This window comes from Hetaerina americana, unplaced genomic scaffold, assembly GCF_022747635.1.
Source record: "Hetaerina americana unplaced genomic scaffold, ioHetAmer1.1.p SCAF_227, whole genome shotgun sequence".
In the NCBI taxonomy this organism is placed as follows: Eukaryota; Metazoa; Arthropoda; class Insecta; order Odonata; family Calopterygidae; genus Hetaerina; species Hetaerina americana.
In genome coordinates, this window is record NW_027286794.1 from 193,713 (window position 1) to 212,812 (window position 19,100).

At 46.5% G+C, this 19,100-nt stretch overlaps 1 protein-coding gene across 1 annotated transcript in view; it reads left to right on the forward strand.

The window, feature by feature from the left end:
* The window catches only part of LOC139689370 (integrin alpha-PS2-like), a 195,741-nt gene that overhangs the window by 49,976 nt on the left and 126,665 nt on the right, over positions 1 to 19,100 (forward strand). Inside the window, exon 3 of the mRNA XM_071586452.1 lies at positions 12,326 to 12,432. Within this exon, the coding sequence (XP_071442553.1) occupies positions 12,326 to 12,432 (107 nt within the window). The remainder of the gene's footprint in view (positions 1 to 12,325; positions 12,433 to 19,100) is intronic.

Below are 19,100 nucleotides of genomic sequence, written 5' to 3' on the forward strand. Positions count from 1 at the left end.
ATTCTTCTTGAAAAACCCTTTGGTATGTGAAGCGCAATACTTTAAATTTAATCAAAATCCTTTCAAAATAAGAGCCTGTTATGTTTCTGTAACGGAGTCATCTTTAACAACTGAGTGTGTATTCAAATTTTCAAGTTCTTTTATTTGAATTAAATGCATTTCCTTTCTACGGATAGAGTCATTATCGATAATAAATGAGGAATGTTAAACGGAGTATTTTCGAAAAAGAATTTTAATTCGGCCGCGGAATATTGAGACAATTCAAATCTTGAGGGCGTGGCTATCGTCATAAAATGAAATGTCGTAATTTGCAAATCGAAGATGCTCGGAGAGGTTTGTTTCTCAGCTTAAGAACCAAACAGGTTTTTTTTTTATCAGCGCCAAAAGTTGGCCAATAAAATCTTCCTCCCGCCCGGAGGCTGCCTGCAGTGGAATGCGGCGGTTCTCGGTGGGGGGGTGGGGGCGGAAGCCGTGTGCTAACACGCGTGGGGTGGGCGGAGGGGGACCGGAGGGCGTCACCTGACCTCCCTCCCCCGCCGCCCACACTGGGCTAGTACGATGGGGCCAAACATACTATATTTTCAACATCGTAGTTAAAGAGATATCCTTCAAATTTATTCAAGAGCTTCAATCTATAACTTGACCTTCGCTCCATTAAGTGATTCCCAGCCTAGCTGCTCTAATTTTTTGGGTACGCTACTAAGTTTATCTTAACAACATTTTATAAATCTATCTCTTCTACGCTGCACGCCATCCAATTCGGCAATCAATCCAACTTCCTGAGGATCCCGTGCACTTGGAGCATATTCTAAATGAGGCCTAACCAACGACAGATAACATTTCTCTTTGACCGTTTCATCACATTTACCTAGTACTCTTCCAATAACTACTAATTTTTTGTTAGCTTGTCCACATATTCCCCGTATGTGTTTCACCCAGGAGAGGTCGTGAGTGAGGCTAACGCCTAAGTATTTAATCGAATCTACACGCTGCAGTAGGCATTCCGGAGGGAATTCCTCTTTTTCCAAAAATTCATCACGACGCACTTTTTTAAGTTTAATGTTAATTGATAAGTGTCGCACCAGCGTTGCATAGCATTTATAGTCATCTGACAAAGCTGCTGTGTCATCAGGATTACAGATATCACGGCAAATCACTAAATCGTCGGCAAATAAACTTATTTTACTGATAGCTACGAAGTTAATGTCGTTAAAGTAAAATAGGTCCGATGACACTTCCCTGAGGAACGCCTGAAGTAACTTCTACTGCACTTGAGCTAACTCCATCTATCAATACTCTTTGAACCCGACCATTCAAATAGTCTTTAATCCAACCCCGGATATTTTTATCCATGCCATATGCTTCTAGCTTTGTGAGTAGTTTACTATGAGGTACGCTATTGCTAGGACTTGAGAGTCAATCACGTTTCGCTAATTCATTTGCGTACCTTGTGTAAAGTATTCTTGTCATCTGCACGCGAATGGGATATCGGGAAGTTCGTTTGCACTTTGCACACCAATTCCCTCCGTTCCCTTCCGACTGGAGACGCCGGAAGCACGGATGCACGACCACACTCACTACTGGAAACAGAGGCATCATTCCAGTTCGGCGCTGACACAGAGAGGGAATAATTCCAGCCCCGAATCGCAATGGTGGGCGAGGACACAGTGAGCAGTGCGGGAGACGGACCACAGAGCCGCTTCGATAGCAATAAGGAATCGTTTTTCCCTCGAGTACAATCTGAGGCCACGGCAGGCGGAAAGGTGACACAGGCCTTAAGAAGATAAAAGAAGCAAGTCGATCTCTGGCATCTCTGTTGCGGCCGTTCACTGCAGCGGGTGGGGGGGTGGGGTCGAAGGGACTACTGGAAGGGGGGTGCGGATAGGGAGGGGTGGAGGGGAGGGGGCATCGCATCTCTGGGTGAATGAGTCAGTCATTGTGGACACGGGAGGAGAGAGTGAGTAGTGGATGGACCCCCCCCCCTAACACTTGTGGGGGCGGGGGGTTGTTGCTTTGCACCGGACTCGCTTTCCTCAAGACTGATGGTTAAATTAATGACTTCACGCGGAAATGCGCGTCTTTCCTTCATCTGAAGCTTCCCTGCAGCCAAGTGAATTCCCACGTGTCTCTCGACGCCTGACTTTTGATAAATAATGCGCGCCATAAAACGCCGATGGGAATGAGCGCAGAAGTTCCCTTCGATCATGGTTGTCATTAATCGAACACCCGATTGGATGCAATGAACATTCGGCACGAGATGTAATAATAATGTAATGTTCGATGATTTTAATACCTTAAAACCTCGGTTATCGAAAGGTTTGAGATGATGACCGCGATGTGTTTTCCGCTCAGCAGGGTCAACTCTACTCAACGTAGAATCACTTAAATTTTTGCGTAGGCGTGATTTCATTGTAGTTACAGTAATTCTTTTGTTCTTGTTACATTACCCTACTTTTCTTCCTTATAGAGTTGGCATTTTTCTTCTTTTGTGGCAAATAGCTGGAAGCTCATGCATTTAGTCCACATGCCGTTCCACTGACCCAAAGAAACAACTTGGGCATTCATCGATCGCAAAGACGAAGAGACTTGGGGCGTAAGGAAACCACTGCTCAGCCTTTTCGTTTCGGGTTTGTTCTTAATATGCAACGACAGCGCGAGGGCGGGTTGGACGAAACTTTTAAGAGAGCTGAAATTATGTGCGTCGGATTCTCTCCGCACTGAATATTATATTATGACGTTGATTCCATGTTTCGACAAACAAAGAGTTTTCAAAGGGCAAAACTGGAATATTTGATGAGTGTTGCAGTTTCCTCATCTGTATAGTACGGAAACGGAAGATGTATCATTGTAGAAACGCGATTCAAATGAGGTATTTTCTTATTTATAAAGAAAAATAAATGGTCTGGGAGACTGATGTTTTGATGTTATAGCCAAGTAAATGGTCGGGAGGCGCGTTTGAGTGCGGCGAACGGAGTGCGGCAGTGTCTGGGACGGTGCACTCGGAGCAGATGCGGTGCAGTAAAGGGAGCGGCTGGTTGGCGGGAGAGGGGTCCACCGTGGGAGTTGGGCGAGGGGAGCGGGGCGTGGGATTCCGGCGAGAGAAAGGGGGCCCGTGGGCGTGGAGGGCGAGTGGACCGGGGGAAAGAGGAGGGGCGTGGGCGGGGAAGCGAGAGAGGCGTGTGTGAGTGGGCACGAGTGAACGGAGGGGGGGGGGTAGTGTTTGCAGTGGACGAAGGCATACACCCTCTCTTAGATGGGAATCTTAGTGCTTGAATGTTATCCAAGCTAGGTGACATGGTAGCATACATCATCTTCAGCAAATTAAACCGAATCATGTTTATCGATTGAAGAACGGGCGGGCTGCACTTCACCGAATCTATGCACAATACTGTTTTCTTGCTCGTGAGTATCTGTCACAGTGCATACAAGGCTTGTATATGAAAAGTATCGGTGACAATGTTTTCCTGACGTGCATTGCGTGAAGTGCTGTCGATGAAGTGTGCGCATGATCGCAGATCGAATATTGGCATTGGTATGAAGATGACAGTGCGCTCACCACTATCCCTGAAAATGTGGCGATGCGAAAGATCTGTGCTATACTCGTCCCGATGCTCTTGACGGACGACCATTAGAACCAGTTCGAGTGTCTGCTCTTGCAAAGACCTTCTGCAATGACATCACTACGATTCCCCAACCACCTTACATTCCTGACTTGGCACCAGCAAACTATTTCCTATTCCTATAAAAGTGAAATCCTCCCTCCCTCAAAGGACAACACCATCATGGGACCATTAAGTGCTGTACAAGAAGCTTACACGAGTGCCCTTAAGGATCTTACGGAATCCCCCTATGAGGGAGCCTTCGAGTCGTGGAAAACCAAGTGTGTCGACGCTCAAGGTTGTGATTTACTCCGAAGATTTTTGAGGCATTTTAGCAATATCTGAAATAAACCTATTTTTTCCGAAATTTTTCTCGATACTTTTCCTACCAAGTTTGTATGTCAGCCGCTTTGAAAATCTATTTAGGTCTTATATTTACTTAATGACCGACCGAAAATCCCATAAAAGTCACGATACTTTGGCCGTGGCGGCTTTTAATAAAACATGTGGTGAGGAAAAATCATGTAGTTTTTCTCGTTTTTGATTCCAGGGAGTTAAAATGATCCACCGAAAAACAAGGATTAAAAGGTTTTCTGGCCCTAGGTTCGGATTCGGTTACTTTTGAGTATGGTCGATGCTCTAATTTCATGATTGAATTTTAACGCACAGCACACTCGGTCGCGATTGCTGCGCCAATGATGAACACCGTCCCCGAAGCCATTTCCCCGTGATAATATATCTCCCGGACGTTAACGATTTCGACCAAGGGTCCTTGGGACCGCGGCACCGAAAAACTCCCTATAGTTCGAAGCGATTGTATGTGGGGGCCCTTCATAACGAGACGAGCATGTAAATGAGGAGATTTAGACGCGCGGGAGGAGTCCGCCGTTTGGTGGAGTCGAAGGACGCCCAAATACGGACCTGGCAGGCCCCCTCTCCCACCGGTACTAGTTCGCCCACTCGCCCGCCCTCGGATTATGGCGATGCCGCTAGAGGTGCACGGCCTACTATATCTAGACCTCGCCCATCGCCGGCGGAGGTGCGGCGGCTCACCCGGGTCATGTGGCGGGCCAGTTGATTGGTCACTGGGGCGTTGGGGAGGGATATTCGGCGGCAGCCGCGGACAGAGGGTGGCCCGCAGAGTCGAAGCCCGGACCGAAAGGGGGGGCCCTTCCCTTCCACCTCGCAGGTGTTCTTAGCATTGGCTTCGTCAGTGCGACTGCGGTCGGGCGGGGATGCGCTCTCCATTACTGTACTTCCGTATTGACTTATCGGAAGATTGTCGGTTTTAGCGTAATAATTCAATGTAACCTATGCATAGGGAATGAAGTACCAATATTAAATACGGTGAGCTATATGGAATATTTTGCAATGTAGGCATTTTTCCTGAAAGTGACGTTTTTTTAGGGCCTGTATACAATACATACGTTGCAAAAGTGCATAAAATGAACGTGGATGTTCGCCGAATGAAAGTGAGAGATATAGCTGAAGCTGTAGTAATGTCATCTGAATGGGCATATCACATTTTAGAAATGGAAATGGATATGAAAATATTATCTGATAGATGGGTAGCGCGACTCTTAACGCAAGATCACAAACGCATCAGAATAGTAATTTCCGGGCAATTTTTTCCCCGTAAAAAGAGCAAAAAACAAGATTTTCTGTGCCGGTTTGTGTCCACCGATGAAACTTGAGTCCACTACAATACCCCAGAAACAAGATAGCTGTCAAAGTAGTGGATATGTATTGATTCATCACCACTAAAGAAAGCAAAGGCAATACGGTCGTCCGGAAAGTTTTCTGGGATGTGAAAGAGATTGTGCTGATAGATTATCTTTCAAATGGTCAAACAATTACTGGAAAACACTACGCTAACCTCCTGGGTCAACTACAGCAACACACAGATACATGGAAAAGAAGTCATGTTTCGCTAAGACAATGCACGTCCACACGCAAGTTAGTTGCCATGGCAAAAGCACGTGGACTAAGATTGTTGCCACACCCACCTTATTCACTTGATTTGATTCCATCATATTCCCATCTCTTCCCCAAGCTCAAAATCTTCCTCAGTGGACGAATATTCTCTTCCAACAAAAGACTAACACCCGAAGTGGACCGGTCTTTTGCACAGGCCTGAAGGAATCTAATTTTCGAGACGGGATCAAGACATAGGAACATCGCTGAACCAAGTGCATTAGTGTACTGGGAGACTAAATTGGAAACAAGGTTTCACGGAAGTAAGTGGTTTATTTCTATTGCATTCTGAGAACTTTTAAAATCACTCTCGTAGAAATATTTTAATGGGAATTGCGTTTGGAATCAAAATAAAATGTCCTTGTTGCTAGTGCCCATCATTGATAGAGTATATTCTAAATTACTTTCTCTGCGTAGTTCCTTGACGAATATATGGATTTCGCAGTTATTTGCTCTAAATAATTCAATTTTTGGGATGAAATCAGAAGTGGAACGAATGTCACGGGAGGAGCTCTTCGCTCTGCGTCGTTCAATTGCCCGGACTTGCCTGAGATTCCGCATTCCGAGGCTCAGAGTCAAGACCTCCGCTTTTGGTGGCGCTCTCCAATTTCCACGAATCGGTCGGAGACTTTCCTTATGTGACGCGACTTCTTAGATAGTTCCGTCCCTTCGCCCTCTGCTCCGCGAATAGGGGTCGCAGCCGGGGCTGAAGGACGAGGGGAAAGGAGAGGGGGGGGGAGAAAGTTCCCCCCTTGGTTCGCCGGATTAATCGCTCGCACTTTCTCGTTTTCCCCAAAATGGTAGTCGCTTAAATCTCATTTGACGTAATGAATACGATTGCGGAAGAGTTTTCCTTGCGGATTCACTCCCGCAAATGGTAGAAGCGGGCCTCAACAATGAAAGAAAGAGTTTTTCTTTTACTCTTTAACATTTCCCTTTAACGTAATGATATCCCGCGTAAAATTTAAGATTTATTCTTATCATTTCGCAGGGTAGGGGCTCATAAACTCCATGGCAAAGTGTCGTGAGAGACATTTCGTTAAGAAGAACGTGGAAATCCGAGGGAATATTTGGGAATAGATTTATGGAACCCATTTTCTTTTAAAATGAGATGCTCATTTGTTATTGTTGAGCCTCGCCACCGTTTTATCGGTGCCACTGATCATTTTTTCGGAGTAGTTTTGTGAATGAGTCTAGATTTGCGTTGGAGAGTGAAAGAGTGTGCGTGCGTGCGTGCGTGTACTTAAAAACGCCAGGTTGATGGGCGAGTATTGAGGATCGCTGATCGGCAGAGCCATGGCATTTGCGCCCGGGTATACTGAGCCCGCATTTTGCGTCGCCGAGCGGACCACATTTGGTGAGTGGCATCCACATCAATGTTTAGTCAGCAGTCGAAAGTAGAGAATTAAGAATTGCAGTGAACTTAAATCTAAAATTGATCGCGATTGGATGTGGTCGTGGAACTGTTAAAACAGCCCCCTGGTTAAGAGTGGGCGACCGACAGCTGAGGTCATTTGGTCCAATAGGGATGGACAGGAAAGGATGAAGGGAGGAGAGAAACCCGGCGTTGGCATTGGCCTACTTTAGCAAAAGGCATCAAGGGGTGTCCCATAGTGAAACGTTCCGTTCGACGGACGGCGTGCTCACTCAAAGTGCCCTCCACAAATCACCTCAAGTAGGGATTGGGACACCGCTGCGAAAGATCTGCCGTGTACAGGATTCGAACCCAGGGATCCTCTGGGTGAGAAGCCAGTACGTTAGCCACCGCAACATTCCGATCCCTCCGCGTTCGATTCCCGAGCTCGGGCACCCCTAGCTCCACCAAAGCTGTGTTGTATTTCGGGTAGCAGATCTTCCTGGGAAACCATAGCCGGCACATTGAAGGGAACTGGCCCCCTTATCACCCTGTGGTGTGAATTCTACACGCCGTATAGGGTTGTTGTTAAGTGTTGGGTGAACTCTACCAACACATATCAAACTGATCTTCGGTTTGATTACCGTGTTTATGGCTTTTTATTATGTGGATAGTTATTTTGCTATTCACTCTGTAGAGAGTTGAGATTTTAAAGTTAATTTTCATGTTTCGTCCAATGTTTTCTGCTTGAGTGTCGCAGATAGCGGCGAATTTTTCGGCAGAAAAAGTATTCTACGATGACATTTAATGAATCGGGTCAGCCAGTCGGCTCGCATCAGTGAAGGAAGCTTCGTTGGTATTCATCCTGGGCGTTCTCGTTCCATGATGTTTTCCCTCTCGCTCGTGCCGTCCATGACGAAATCACAGTTGCATAATTGCGTGTCACGAGTGACGAGTCGAGTCTGTCGCCGCCATTCACTGCTGTCCTCTCCCCCCCGAAGGTGCGCGGACGGAAGGAGGTGACCTTTCTGGCCGTACATGGCCACTGGGCCAGCGTGTGTGGGCGACGTCGGGGGGAGGGGGGGTGCCTTCGGGGCGAATGCCGCCCCTCGCCGTCAAGAGCTCAATCTCGGGGGCGGAACAGGTGCGGCACCCGGGAGCGTTGATCGGTGGCGGTTATTTCTTAGGTAGGGGTCAAAGAGAGGGCGCGACCCATCCGCGTCTACGGTGCGTATGTTAAGGGTGAGGAAGAGCCTGTGTGTACCATGCGTCTGGTATCGATGTAAAAATGGTGAATGGTGGGTTTCTTCGTGCTCCACCGTCAACCGGCACTGCCGTGAGCGACCATATTTTGCCGGGGAGACCTCGGGCTCCCGACCACTGGGGGGAAGTGGGGTTTCGAGTACAATTGGCCGGCGATGCCTTTGGACGACAAACATCTGGAAATGTGAGCGGTGGGCTTTTTAGCTTGATGTACAGCGTCTTGGGAAATTGAACGTTGCCATGGGGAATATGTGCCTCACCACTTATGCGTTTCCCCTTGTCTGTGAAATTCAACTCTGTACCCTTCTTTCTTCCTTAATTCCATATTGCATTCTTCCATTTCCTTTTCTTGTTCATATTTCTAACCATCTTCGCCGTAATCCATGGTTTAGACTGACTAAATCAAATGGCATATCCTTGAGCGACAAAGGGTTTTATTGACACCACCGTGAAAGGAAAAAAGGAGGGGAGAATATTGAGATCAGTGTGGTGATTTACAGGGAAAGTAAATCACTCGCAAGTAATCAGACGCATTCAAAATATTAAGGCGATCACATTTACAGAGGCAGGGAGGTGTTTCCCGGTTAGGTTTACAAGGAACTTAATCCTATTGCCTGAACCAGTGTGACTGTGTGTGTATTTCTAAGTTCCCGAATACGGTCCCTGGGAATAGGATTAATTCCCTTGTAAACCTATTTGGGAAATGCATGCCCCACCCCCCCCCGGTTAAATGTCAACGTCTTAATATTTTGAATGTGTGTCTGACCACTGGCGAGGGATTAACTTCCCCGTAAATCACAACACCAATCTAAATATTGCCCTCCTTTTTTTTACAGTAAAAACCCTTCAAGGTTTGAGGAAATATTATTCAATATAGTCAGTCTAAAAATAGGTCGTAAGAAGCTCAATTTAATCCTTCCCCATCCATAGCTTGCTTATTATTTTACTATTTGCTGTTATAGTAGTTTCATTTGTAGCTTTCGATATCACATGCGGGGTAAATTGCCATTTTTCCTCTATTCCGCTCGGCTCCTTTCCCACATTCATGATTTTCTCTACCGCCTGCTGATACTCATTCTTCTCAATCCAGTTAATGCCTATACGTTCCATTTACTCAACTGTTTTCCCTGTTTTATACTTTTGAATCGGAAATTACCATTCAATAATACTAAGTTATTTGCTGAATCCGCATCCGCTCCCTGGAAATGGTGTGAATTAATCAATTCCTAAATCAGCACTTTTGCTAAACCGTAGTCCCCCACCTCATCACCATCTCCTCCTCCTCCTACAGACCCGCCGCAATCCCCCATCACTATCAATTGTTTCCTTGCAGGAACGCGCGCGATTATGTCCTCTAACTGATCGTATATCCTATCGACCTCTTCCTGTGTATGGTTGCTCGGTGGCATGTATACCTGAACAATGACCAAGTTCGTCGGTTCTTCTTCCATCTCTATTAGTAAAATTGTATCCGTTACCTGTTCTATTTATACTACGCTCCTACCTACATTTCTTGTTAAATAAAATTGCCAACCCTCGCTGGCTCTTTTATATTGCAGCTCTACAGTTAACGCTGAAGTTACTCCTATTATCCTTTCATTTCGTCATCAAAATCATCATAAATATCCCGCAATCCACCAAAAAGGTGTGAGACAGGGGGTGCAAACACCAAAACACTCTTTCACTTTGCACGACCCTTAAAATTTCTATATACTATATCCTATCTATTTCTCCCTCAATATATTTTGCAATATCCCGGTCCTCAAAATCGTCCTGGCATTGGAAATACCTATTAACTGCTTCGGTTTTCTTCAGAATCTTCTTTTAGGATTCTGCTGAAGATTTTGCTTCGCATGGATCTCGCGAGATGATGACCGTGCAAGCCTTACCTTTCCCAATGCCCGACGAGACACAAGGCCCAGTCGTCCGAGTCCGGTAGTTGCCAGGAGTCATACTCAGATCTATGTTCATCATTGTTGCAAGGGATTATTGATTGAGGTTGTTTCCCCTTGCCTTCCTCGAAAGTGTCTTCAACTTAGCACCACTCTGCCCTTTAGATGTGGTTGTGTGATGCGAGGGACGAATGCCGATGGGGGTTCGGAGATTGTTGGGCGCTTTGAAGACGGCCATTAATCTAAATCACCGAGAGTATCGTTCAGCCTAAGGGGACGACTGTTTAAAATCCAAATTAGATGGTACTCCATTCATCAGTCAGACTTTCCCTATTGCATTAAATCAAATGACCGTTAAAAGGCGTGCGCATGTTCTTTGGAGAAACAATGGTGGAGAAAGTCGGCCCAGTCAGTCGGTGCCGCGCGCTCAGTCTGTTCCTTATAAAAAAGGATTCGAAGGAAGAAAGATTGAACCCTCGAATCGCAGCCGGGACGACCCCCCCCCCATTTCCCCCCTTCCCTCGCTTTTGATGTGGTCCGTCTGCCGGTGGGGGCTTGCGACCCCCATTTGCCCCTGCAGAAAGAGAGATTTGGAGTAAATTGCCCCGGGCGAAAGAAAAAGTCAAGCCCTCCCACCGACCGACTTCTACGCTCCTAACAATGGAAAGCGCCGCTACCGTTTTCCCGCGATGTCCGCAGCAATCTCGGGAAAGAAAAAAGTGGACGACTGCGGCGAAGCGCCGTCTGCCACGTGGGGTGGGGGGGGGCGGAGGTGCGCGCGGAGAAACTTTCACCACGTGCTTGCACACATTTCGGGGACGTCCCCCCCCTCCCCTCCAGGGTGTCATCACACCATGCATAAGGATGGCCGGTGTGTATCGATACAGAACCATTTTTGATCGATTTAATTCGATAATAATTTGATAATTAGCACATCAAGTGTTTCCACATTTTTGACGATGTCGATGTTTGTTTTTACCGTAGGATTTTATGCGTTAGTCTTCCAAATTTTTAAAATGAACATTTAAGGTCTGTATAAAAAGTATCGGGAAAAGTTTCGGGAAAAGTTTCTGGAAAATGGATTTATCCCAGATGTTGCAACAAAGCCTCTAAATATTCTTCAAAGTACATCCCTTCAACGTCGACACATTTTTGCCAGCGGCCTTTCCGCGACTCGAAGGCTCCCTAGTAGGCGGGGGGTACTTAAGGGTCCGTATGTAAGCTTCTTTGACGGCACTTAGGGTGGGTCCCATGGTGGTGTCCTTTGAGGGAGGGAGGGTTGGAATTTGGAATGGGAAATAGTCTGCTGGTGCCAAGTCGGGACGTTAATGAGGTTGGGGAATCGCCGCGATGGCGTTGCAGAAGGCGACACTCTCGACTCTGCTCTTGGTCGTCCGTCCAAAGACCTTCGGGATGAGTTTAGCGCAGATTTTTCAAATCGCCATATTTTCAGTGATAACGGTGTGCTTCGTCACTGTCTCATGTTAATGCCAATATACGATCTGCAATCATGCGATCACAGTTGACCAAAGGTCATAATTCAACACTTCACGCGAACGTCAGGAAACAGTTGCTACCGATAATTTTTATACAAACCATATTTGTGTAGGCAAGGTGAAAGGGGGGAGTTGTTTCTTGGTTGGAGTAGGGGTGTAGGGATAAGGGCTATGGATGGGTGGGTAGGGTGGATGCCGTTAAATTACGCGATTTTAAAGCAAAACCAGACGGAATGGCAGACTGCAAACGATTAAGAGAAAGCAAGATACCCAGGAAACCTCGGGCGGTAAACTTTGAATATTAAACCCTTGCTTCTTGAAACGTCACCCTTCTTAAAACCCTGATCATCGGGTATGAATTTTACACGCCCTGGATGAGGCTTCGTATTGGCTCATGCGTATCTTACCTTGCCCACCAAACCATCCCTTGGATTGATCTTTGTTATTTATTCTGCAGAAGATATATTTTTTTTGAATTGATGACCATTTTTTCTTACAATTTGGTATTGTGTTCTTTTGTCAAAAATCGATAGTCGTAGTTTTTAATTTCCATTTCACTCTTTCGGTTCAGTCCTCCCCCCCCCCCTTCCGCCCTTCATTCCCCGTAAACCACTTTGGGCCGATCAGTATGACTGTGTTGTGTATTAATAAGTTCCCGAATACGGTATCTGGCAATAGGATTGATTGCCTTATATTAGTTTACATTTGGCTCCAGACTAATCCACGGACTCTCCTTCTCTCCCGCAGGAAACAACGTGAAGTTTAACGGCCTCCAGAGGACCCAACTGGACGAGAAGTCGGGGCAGTGGTTCGGGGCCACCGTCAGAACTTCGGGACCGGAAGGACCCATCGTGGTGCGTACCGTTTGAGTGAGAATATCTCTCTCGTTTCTAGATTTCCATCCGTCACACGCCGTCGAGTGGACGCCGTCGGAGAGTAACACGAGTTGACTGAATATTGGCCTGCGTCGGTCGGTCGGTCGGTCGTTTGGGAGGGAAATTCTGCTATACAGGGCGGAGCCGTATTCATTTCCCGTTATTTAATTTCGGTGTGAATACCGATGGAGCCATGGTTCGTCGGTGTGGCGAAAGAAGAAGTTATCCGCAGCAGTAGCAGTTATTAGGGGAGGCGACCGACAGCTGAGGTCATTTGCGCCATTAGGGATGTATGTGATAGGCATTAGCGTCGACATTATCCTACTCTTGTCGAAAGGTACCAAGGACTATAGTTAAAGCAACCATAGTTAAACATCCCATCCCACGAACGGCGTACTCAATCAAAAGGCTCTCCACAAATCAATCAATGATTGATTATCAAGGCGGCTATGTAGAAAAATGGCAAAAATGGTCAACCTTTCCAACAATGTACGCAAAGTTGAGAATAACTTTGATTTTACATGAAAAAAATAGGGGACCTTACTTTTCGGATCGCCCTCGTATGAATCTATGTTTCGGCTCAACGCGTTTCCAATGTCTTTCCTGATGCCATTAAACGCCGATAACTAGCGATGTGGCAATGATGTTGAAAATGTATTATTATCCCCATCGTGCTACGGTAGGAGATATCATGTCAATAAAATTAGAGAGATTAAGTGTAGAACAGAGAGATTTAAGATGTCGTTTATTCCATGAACGATAAGGGAAGAGGATACCATGACATGACTGCTGCTGGACCCGGCTTCCCTCGACCGAAAGTGGCTTGCGACTGCCCACTCGTCCGCGCCTCCGCGCTTATACAGGTGCCTGTATTTCTTAAAGATATTGTAGTGCCCCGAGATCCACCGCTAGAATGTGTGACAGGGGGTGAATATGCACCAGATTAATTTTGACCCGAATATTTTCACCGCGGTCGGACAACATCCTGGTCTACATCGATCGGTCGGTCAACATCGACCTCCCCGAGCCCGGCTTGCTCGGTGAGATGTAGATGCATCCCACTACCGAATCAAGTGATATCTACGTGAAATGGACCCTTTGGTTGTTTCGTAAGCACTGATTTTTCGATCGCAGGGGCGGACCCGGAGTTTTTGGGCCGTCGATGGGAAATGTTTGGGGGGGGGGGGGGTCGGTATTTGCTCACCAAATCGGCACAAGGCGTGAGGGCCGTACGAACAGCCATTCTTTCACCCCCTCCCCCTTCCTACTAGTCGATTCCCGTCACCCCAGAGCCACCTGTTGTCATCCGAGGGGGGGGAGTTAACCCGGCATAATGGAGACGGGCAGAGCAACGTAATCTCTTCATCTCTTTTAAGGCACACGCATAAAGGCACTCACATGCACACGCCTAGGGAACACGCCGGCACGCCTCTGGGATGGAAGAGGAGGAAGGCTTACCACCGTCGTCTTCTTCCTCCCAGTCGATGGAAACCCCTTTTTGAGCGCCAAGGGCGAAATCACCTCTAAAAGTACGACTTGTCTAGAAGGTACAAGGTTTTTATTTAAAAGTATCAGTAACAATTTTTCCCTGATGTGCATTGAGTGAAGTGCTGAATTCAGACCGTGTCGGTTGTTTAGTGTGCGCATGATCGCAGCTCGTATTATTGGAACTGGCAAGACAGTAATAGTGTAGACACCATTATCGCTGTAAATTTGACGATGCGAAAGATCTCCGCTAAATTCGTCCTCCCGAAGGTCTTGACGGACAAACAAGAGCAGAGTCGAGAGTGCCTGTTGGCGAAGACCTTCTGCAACGGCATTGCGACGATTCCCCAACCCCCTTACAGTCCTGACTTGGAACCAGCAGACTATTTCCTATTCCCCAAAGTGAAATCCTTCCTCCCTCACGGGACACCACCATACCAGAAGTGCCATCAATGAAGCCTGGACGCTAGTCCCCTTAAGAATACCCTTATCCGAAATCCCCCTGCCAGGGAGCAGTCGAGCCTTGGAAAAGCTGCTCTTGCAAAAGTGCGTCAACGCTCAAGGGATGCACTTTGAAGAATTTTGAGGAATTGTTACAATATCTCACATAAATTTATTTTATGATCAAAACTTATACCTCTACCTTTAATGGAACCCTTTTACGATACTTTTTGTATGTTCATCATTGTACTTGTCGATAGTGTGGGAGGTTCCAGGTTTTGGAAGTATCACGACGATCATCACGCGTGATTAAAGGGCTTCAGAAACACGGTGGCGAAGTGTGAACGTCCTCGGTTATTGCCGCCTGCAGCTTCTCTCGCCTCCCAACTCCAGATTGGTACCGAAATGTATGTACCCTTCCCTCGGCGACCACACCCTGGGGAAATCTTCGCCCCCCCCCCACTCCCGATTGCTCCTCCGACGGGTCACCACCCCTCCCCCCCCTCCACCTCCCTTCACCCTCTCCACCCTGCCTCCGCTCTCACACCCCCCACCATCCTTCGAAACTTATATATCTACAGCTTCATACGACCACGCAAGTTTTCCCTGGAGTGTGTGGCAGGGGGTATAGGGCTTCTAGCAATTCTATATGCTGCACTCCGCTACTTCTCTGCTGACTTCTCTGTTATACCATAGAAGTTCCCAATTATTGCGTTGCATATTTACGTGAAATAAACTAATATCCCTCCACGTATAATTTCTAATAACGTTTTCCGACCTCAATGTTTGTGGTTCGAGTCTTTTAACTTTCTCCGAAGCCCACTAAAGTTCATTTTAATGAATAAATATAATTTACGCTTTCCTTATCCATATTATTGGGCATAGTTTTCATTATTTACCTGAGATCTCCCGTCTGCAAAAATCGCGGATTATTTTCAGACTACACAGTGATTTACAAGGACACTGGGATATTGCGCCCGATAGTGATAAAGACCAGAGGTCGGGGTGGTGTAGAGAGAGAGGGGGGGGGGTTATCTTATGGATGGATGGAGGTATATTTATCAGAAAATGTATGTCACTCAATTATTGGAATAAAATAAAAGATAAACAAAAAATAAATTTAAAAAAATAGTTGGGGTCGGGATTAGCCTGTCAGACCATTTGAAAAACATGGGTGTTACACATAAAACCTTTCGTTGGGTGCACGCAATAGAACGATACTTGCATGCGGGTTAGCTTGAAAGAGGCTTTGTTTTGTTGGGCGGATTGCAGGAGGGAGATGTTTCTCATCTAACGACGCTGCGTATTTTTCAGCCACACGTGATATGGTTTTTGACCTCGTAACGCTTTTCTAACTTCAGCGTTGCACTACCTATGTTTCGTGAGATATTTTGTAAATTGACTTTGAATGAACCTGTTGATTGCTGAGCTCTGGATGTCGGGTGCTTCCACGTCGACCCCTTTTTATTATGGTTGGATAAGAAGTCCCTTTTCTAGTTGGTCGCCTTCTTTTTAATACCGTAATATTTTAGTTTTGTGGATTAATTTATTGTGAAAAATCTCGTCGAAGGCTTTCTTGGCAACTTTAGACGTTTGGGTCCGACAAACTTATTTGTCGGGGCGAGACGAGACTGCATATGTGTCCCATCTTTCACCTAACCCCTAAACATAACCTATCGTTCAATAAGTCCCGGGACTAACCAGGAAAACAACATTTGTTTCGCAAAATTCATTTTTATTCATCCTTATAATCACCTTCAAGAGCTACGCAATCATTCCAACGCTTTTCTAACTTTTCGATACCATTTTTGTAAAACGATTCGTTCTTGCCCTCTCAAAATTAGCTCCAGTTGAAGCGATGGTTTCCTCACTCGAGCCAAATCTTTTTCCCTGGAGCATCTGTTAGAGAGATCACATCAAACAGCCAGTCAGTAATCGCTGGGGCTGGATTTGGAGAGGAGTATGGAGGGTGGGTGGGGAAGCAGATTGAAGCCCAACTCGTTCAAATTGGCCATTGTTTTCATTGACCTGTGGCACCATGGCACATTGTCGTCATGAAAGACTATTTGTTTCTTCTTCGTGGGCGGTCGTCTTTTTGCGATTTCGTCCTTCAAAAGCACCAATAACTCGATGTAAAAGTCACTATTGATACATTCTCCCTTTTCAAGGTGTTCGATGTAAATTATACCTTGCGCATCCCAAAATAATACCACCGTTCAATAAGTCCCAGGACTTATTGAACGGTGGTTTAACAATTGAAGACCATTTCACGCACAGCTGGTTCCCAAACACCACCCACCACACCCTCTTACTGTAGCTTTCGTATGCGGAGACTAACTCAATCTGTCATCGCTACCATTCACTTCCTCAGCGGGTGACAAAACTGCGTCACGCACAAACTACGGAACGTTTGGGTGTGAAAATGACTTTCTCCGCAAAATACCGCCGTTCCCGAATCAGGAAGGGCTTTCGGCATTCAATTAGCACGTTCAAACCCTCCCCGCCACCGGTTCTCGGAGCCTCGTTTCCTCGCCTTGATTGTTAGTAGTTGGGAGTTTGGTTTCACCTGACTCGGGCGCATTAGTCGCTCTTGGCATTACATAAGGCAATGATGATCTTAGGAGGCGCGGGATGCCTAAGCACTTTCCTCACGTTGGTTCCTTAAACGACGAAGCAGACGACGCGTGTCTTCCTGTGCCTGCGAGAAAGTGGTCCAGGGAAAGTGAACGGAATCCCGCGAATCGTCTTCCACTGACTGCACGCTCCGCGAGAGGGCAGCGGCAACCCTCGTCTCTTTCGCCCCCGGCCCATGGACTCTGAAGCCCCGCTCTGTCGGTGGACGTTCGCCAGCGATGACCCTTTAAGGCGTGCTGTTATGGGATGCCCGCGTTATCCCCCGAAGTCAATAACTAAGCCGTGTAATCACGTCATTAGTGATGACATTAATTGTTGAGGAGGGCTGGAACATTTTTAATAGCATTTCGAGTGATTGTGCGTGTTTTTTAACTACGGCCCTGGCTCACAAATTGTTTGCGATGAATAGGATTCCTCATTTCGCTGACAGGAAGTCAAATCAATCTCCTTCAGACTCGCTACCTGTGGGCTTATCTCTTTATTCTGGAGGTCTGGGCTTCGATTCCCGTCTGGACGTGCCACCCTCCTCCTCGGTGGTTGCAGATGTTTTGTGATTGTTTCAATTCCTACTTGTTGTTAAAATTCAATAGAAAAAGGTCTCAACTTGGACCTTCTTGGTTGAGATTTACTGCCTTGCGGATAGAGCTACTAACCTGGGCCTGGGTTCGATTCCGGGAGGCGCCCCTGAGTACCCTCAGCCTAACCCAAGCTGTGTGATTTTTGGGGGTACCGCATCTTCCAGGGAAACGACGGGTGGCACAGGGAAAGGAACTGGCCCCACTTATGCCCTACACTTGTGGTTTTCACACGCCGCTTGGCTTAGTGCTAGGTACGCTCTAGCCTCATCAATCCAACCTACCTCCGAGTGGATAATTGTGCTTCCACTTTTTAAATTTTATTTGAGTCATGCCCAACAATGTAATGGAAGGGTGATAAGAGGTATCCACTTATGCTAAAGGTTTCCCCTCCGCGTGAGCTTTTAAAAACGCTTACGATTCAAGACATATTTAATCGTTTTCGTCGTAATTTTCGTGTTTTCAGCAGCTTTCGCGCAGTGACGCATTCTACTTACTCTCGATGTCAGGTGCGAAACTGGCGCTTTAACCGTGCACACCACTCCGTTTTGAAAAACTCTTGATTTAATTACAAGAAGGATTTAATTACAATTTATAGAAATGATTTCCATATGATGAAATTTTATTTCGAACTGTTATTAAAATTTCCTTGTGGCCTGAGAGTCTCTAAAGTATAATTGATATAGAGTCTAAAAATCGACAATCTTGGTTAAAAATATCAAAAGAAAAACAATTGTTTTGCAAAGGATTTCCAGTCGATAAAAGTGCTTTGGTTTAGATCAAATCAAAAGCCCTAAATAATCGAATCAAATATTGATGAAAATCAGCGATGTAATAAGAAATCTAAAAAGGAGGTAGGAAAGGTGGATGCAAGGCATGTTGATTGATGGATGTGATACGGGAGGGGAACATTAGGAAAGCGAGGAAGGGGAAGGCATGGGATGGAAATGTTGGACGGAATGAACGGAGGAGGGAAGTGTTCGGAATTGAAGAAGGGTTTATCATAGCCTCGGATGTCAGGTTTTGTTTTATGAGGAGAGTCTGAAGTTATATATCGTTGTTCAGTCAGTAGCCATCCAAAATCTAGTATGTTACGGTCGATAGCCAATAACAAAAATAATAATCCTAATCGGAAACCATTTGTGATCCATCTAATGGTTCCCAAAAGAGACGTTAGGCAGGAGGGTGGATGGGAGTTCGGCGGTGGGTCCTTCGCGCCTCGGCCGACACCCGCGCACCGGCCGCCCAACGAGAGGCAGCCTCCCCGCCCCACTGCCCCTCCGCCCACCATTGACACACACAATGTTCTTCCCCCCACCCCCCTTCGATCTTCTTATTTCCCCTGTCAGCCTCCTCCCGATTCCTAATTAGAAGAGGGGCGGAGGGTGGGGGCCAGGTCATTCACTTGGGAAGACGAGAGGAGCGCGGGGAGGGAGGCTGCCCAAAAATAGTCAGGGTAGGTGAAGAGAGATGGCGCGGGATGTCTGTCCGACTGATGATTTCTTCCGCCCC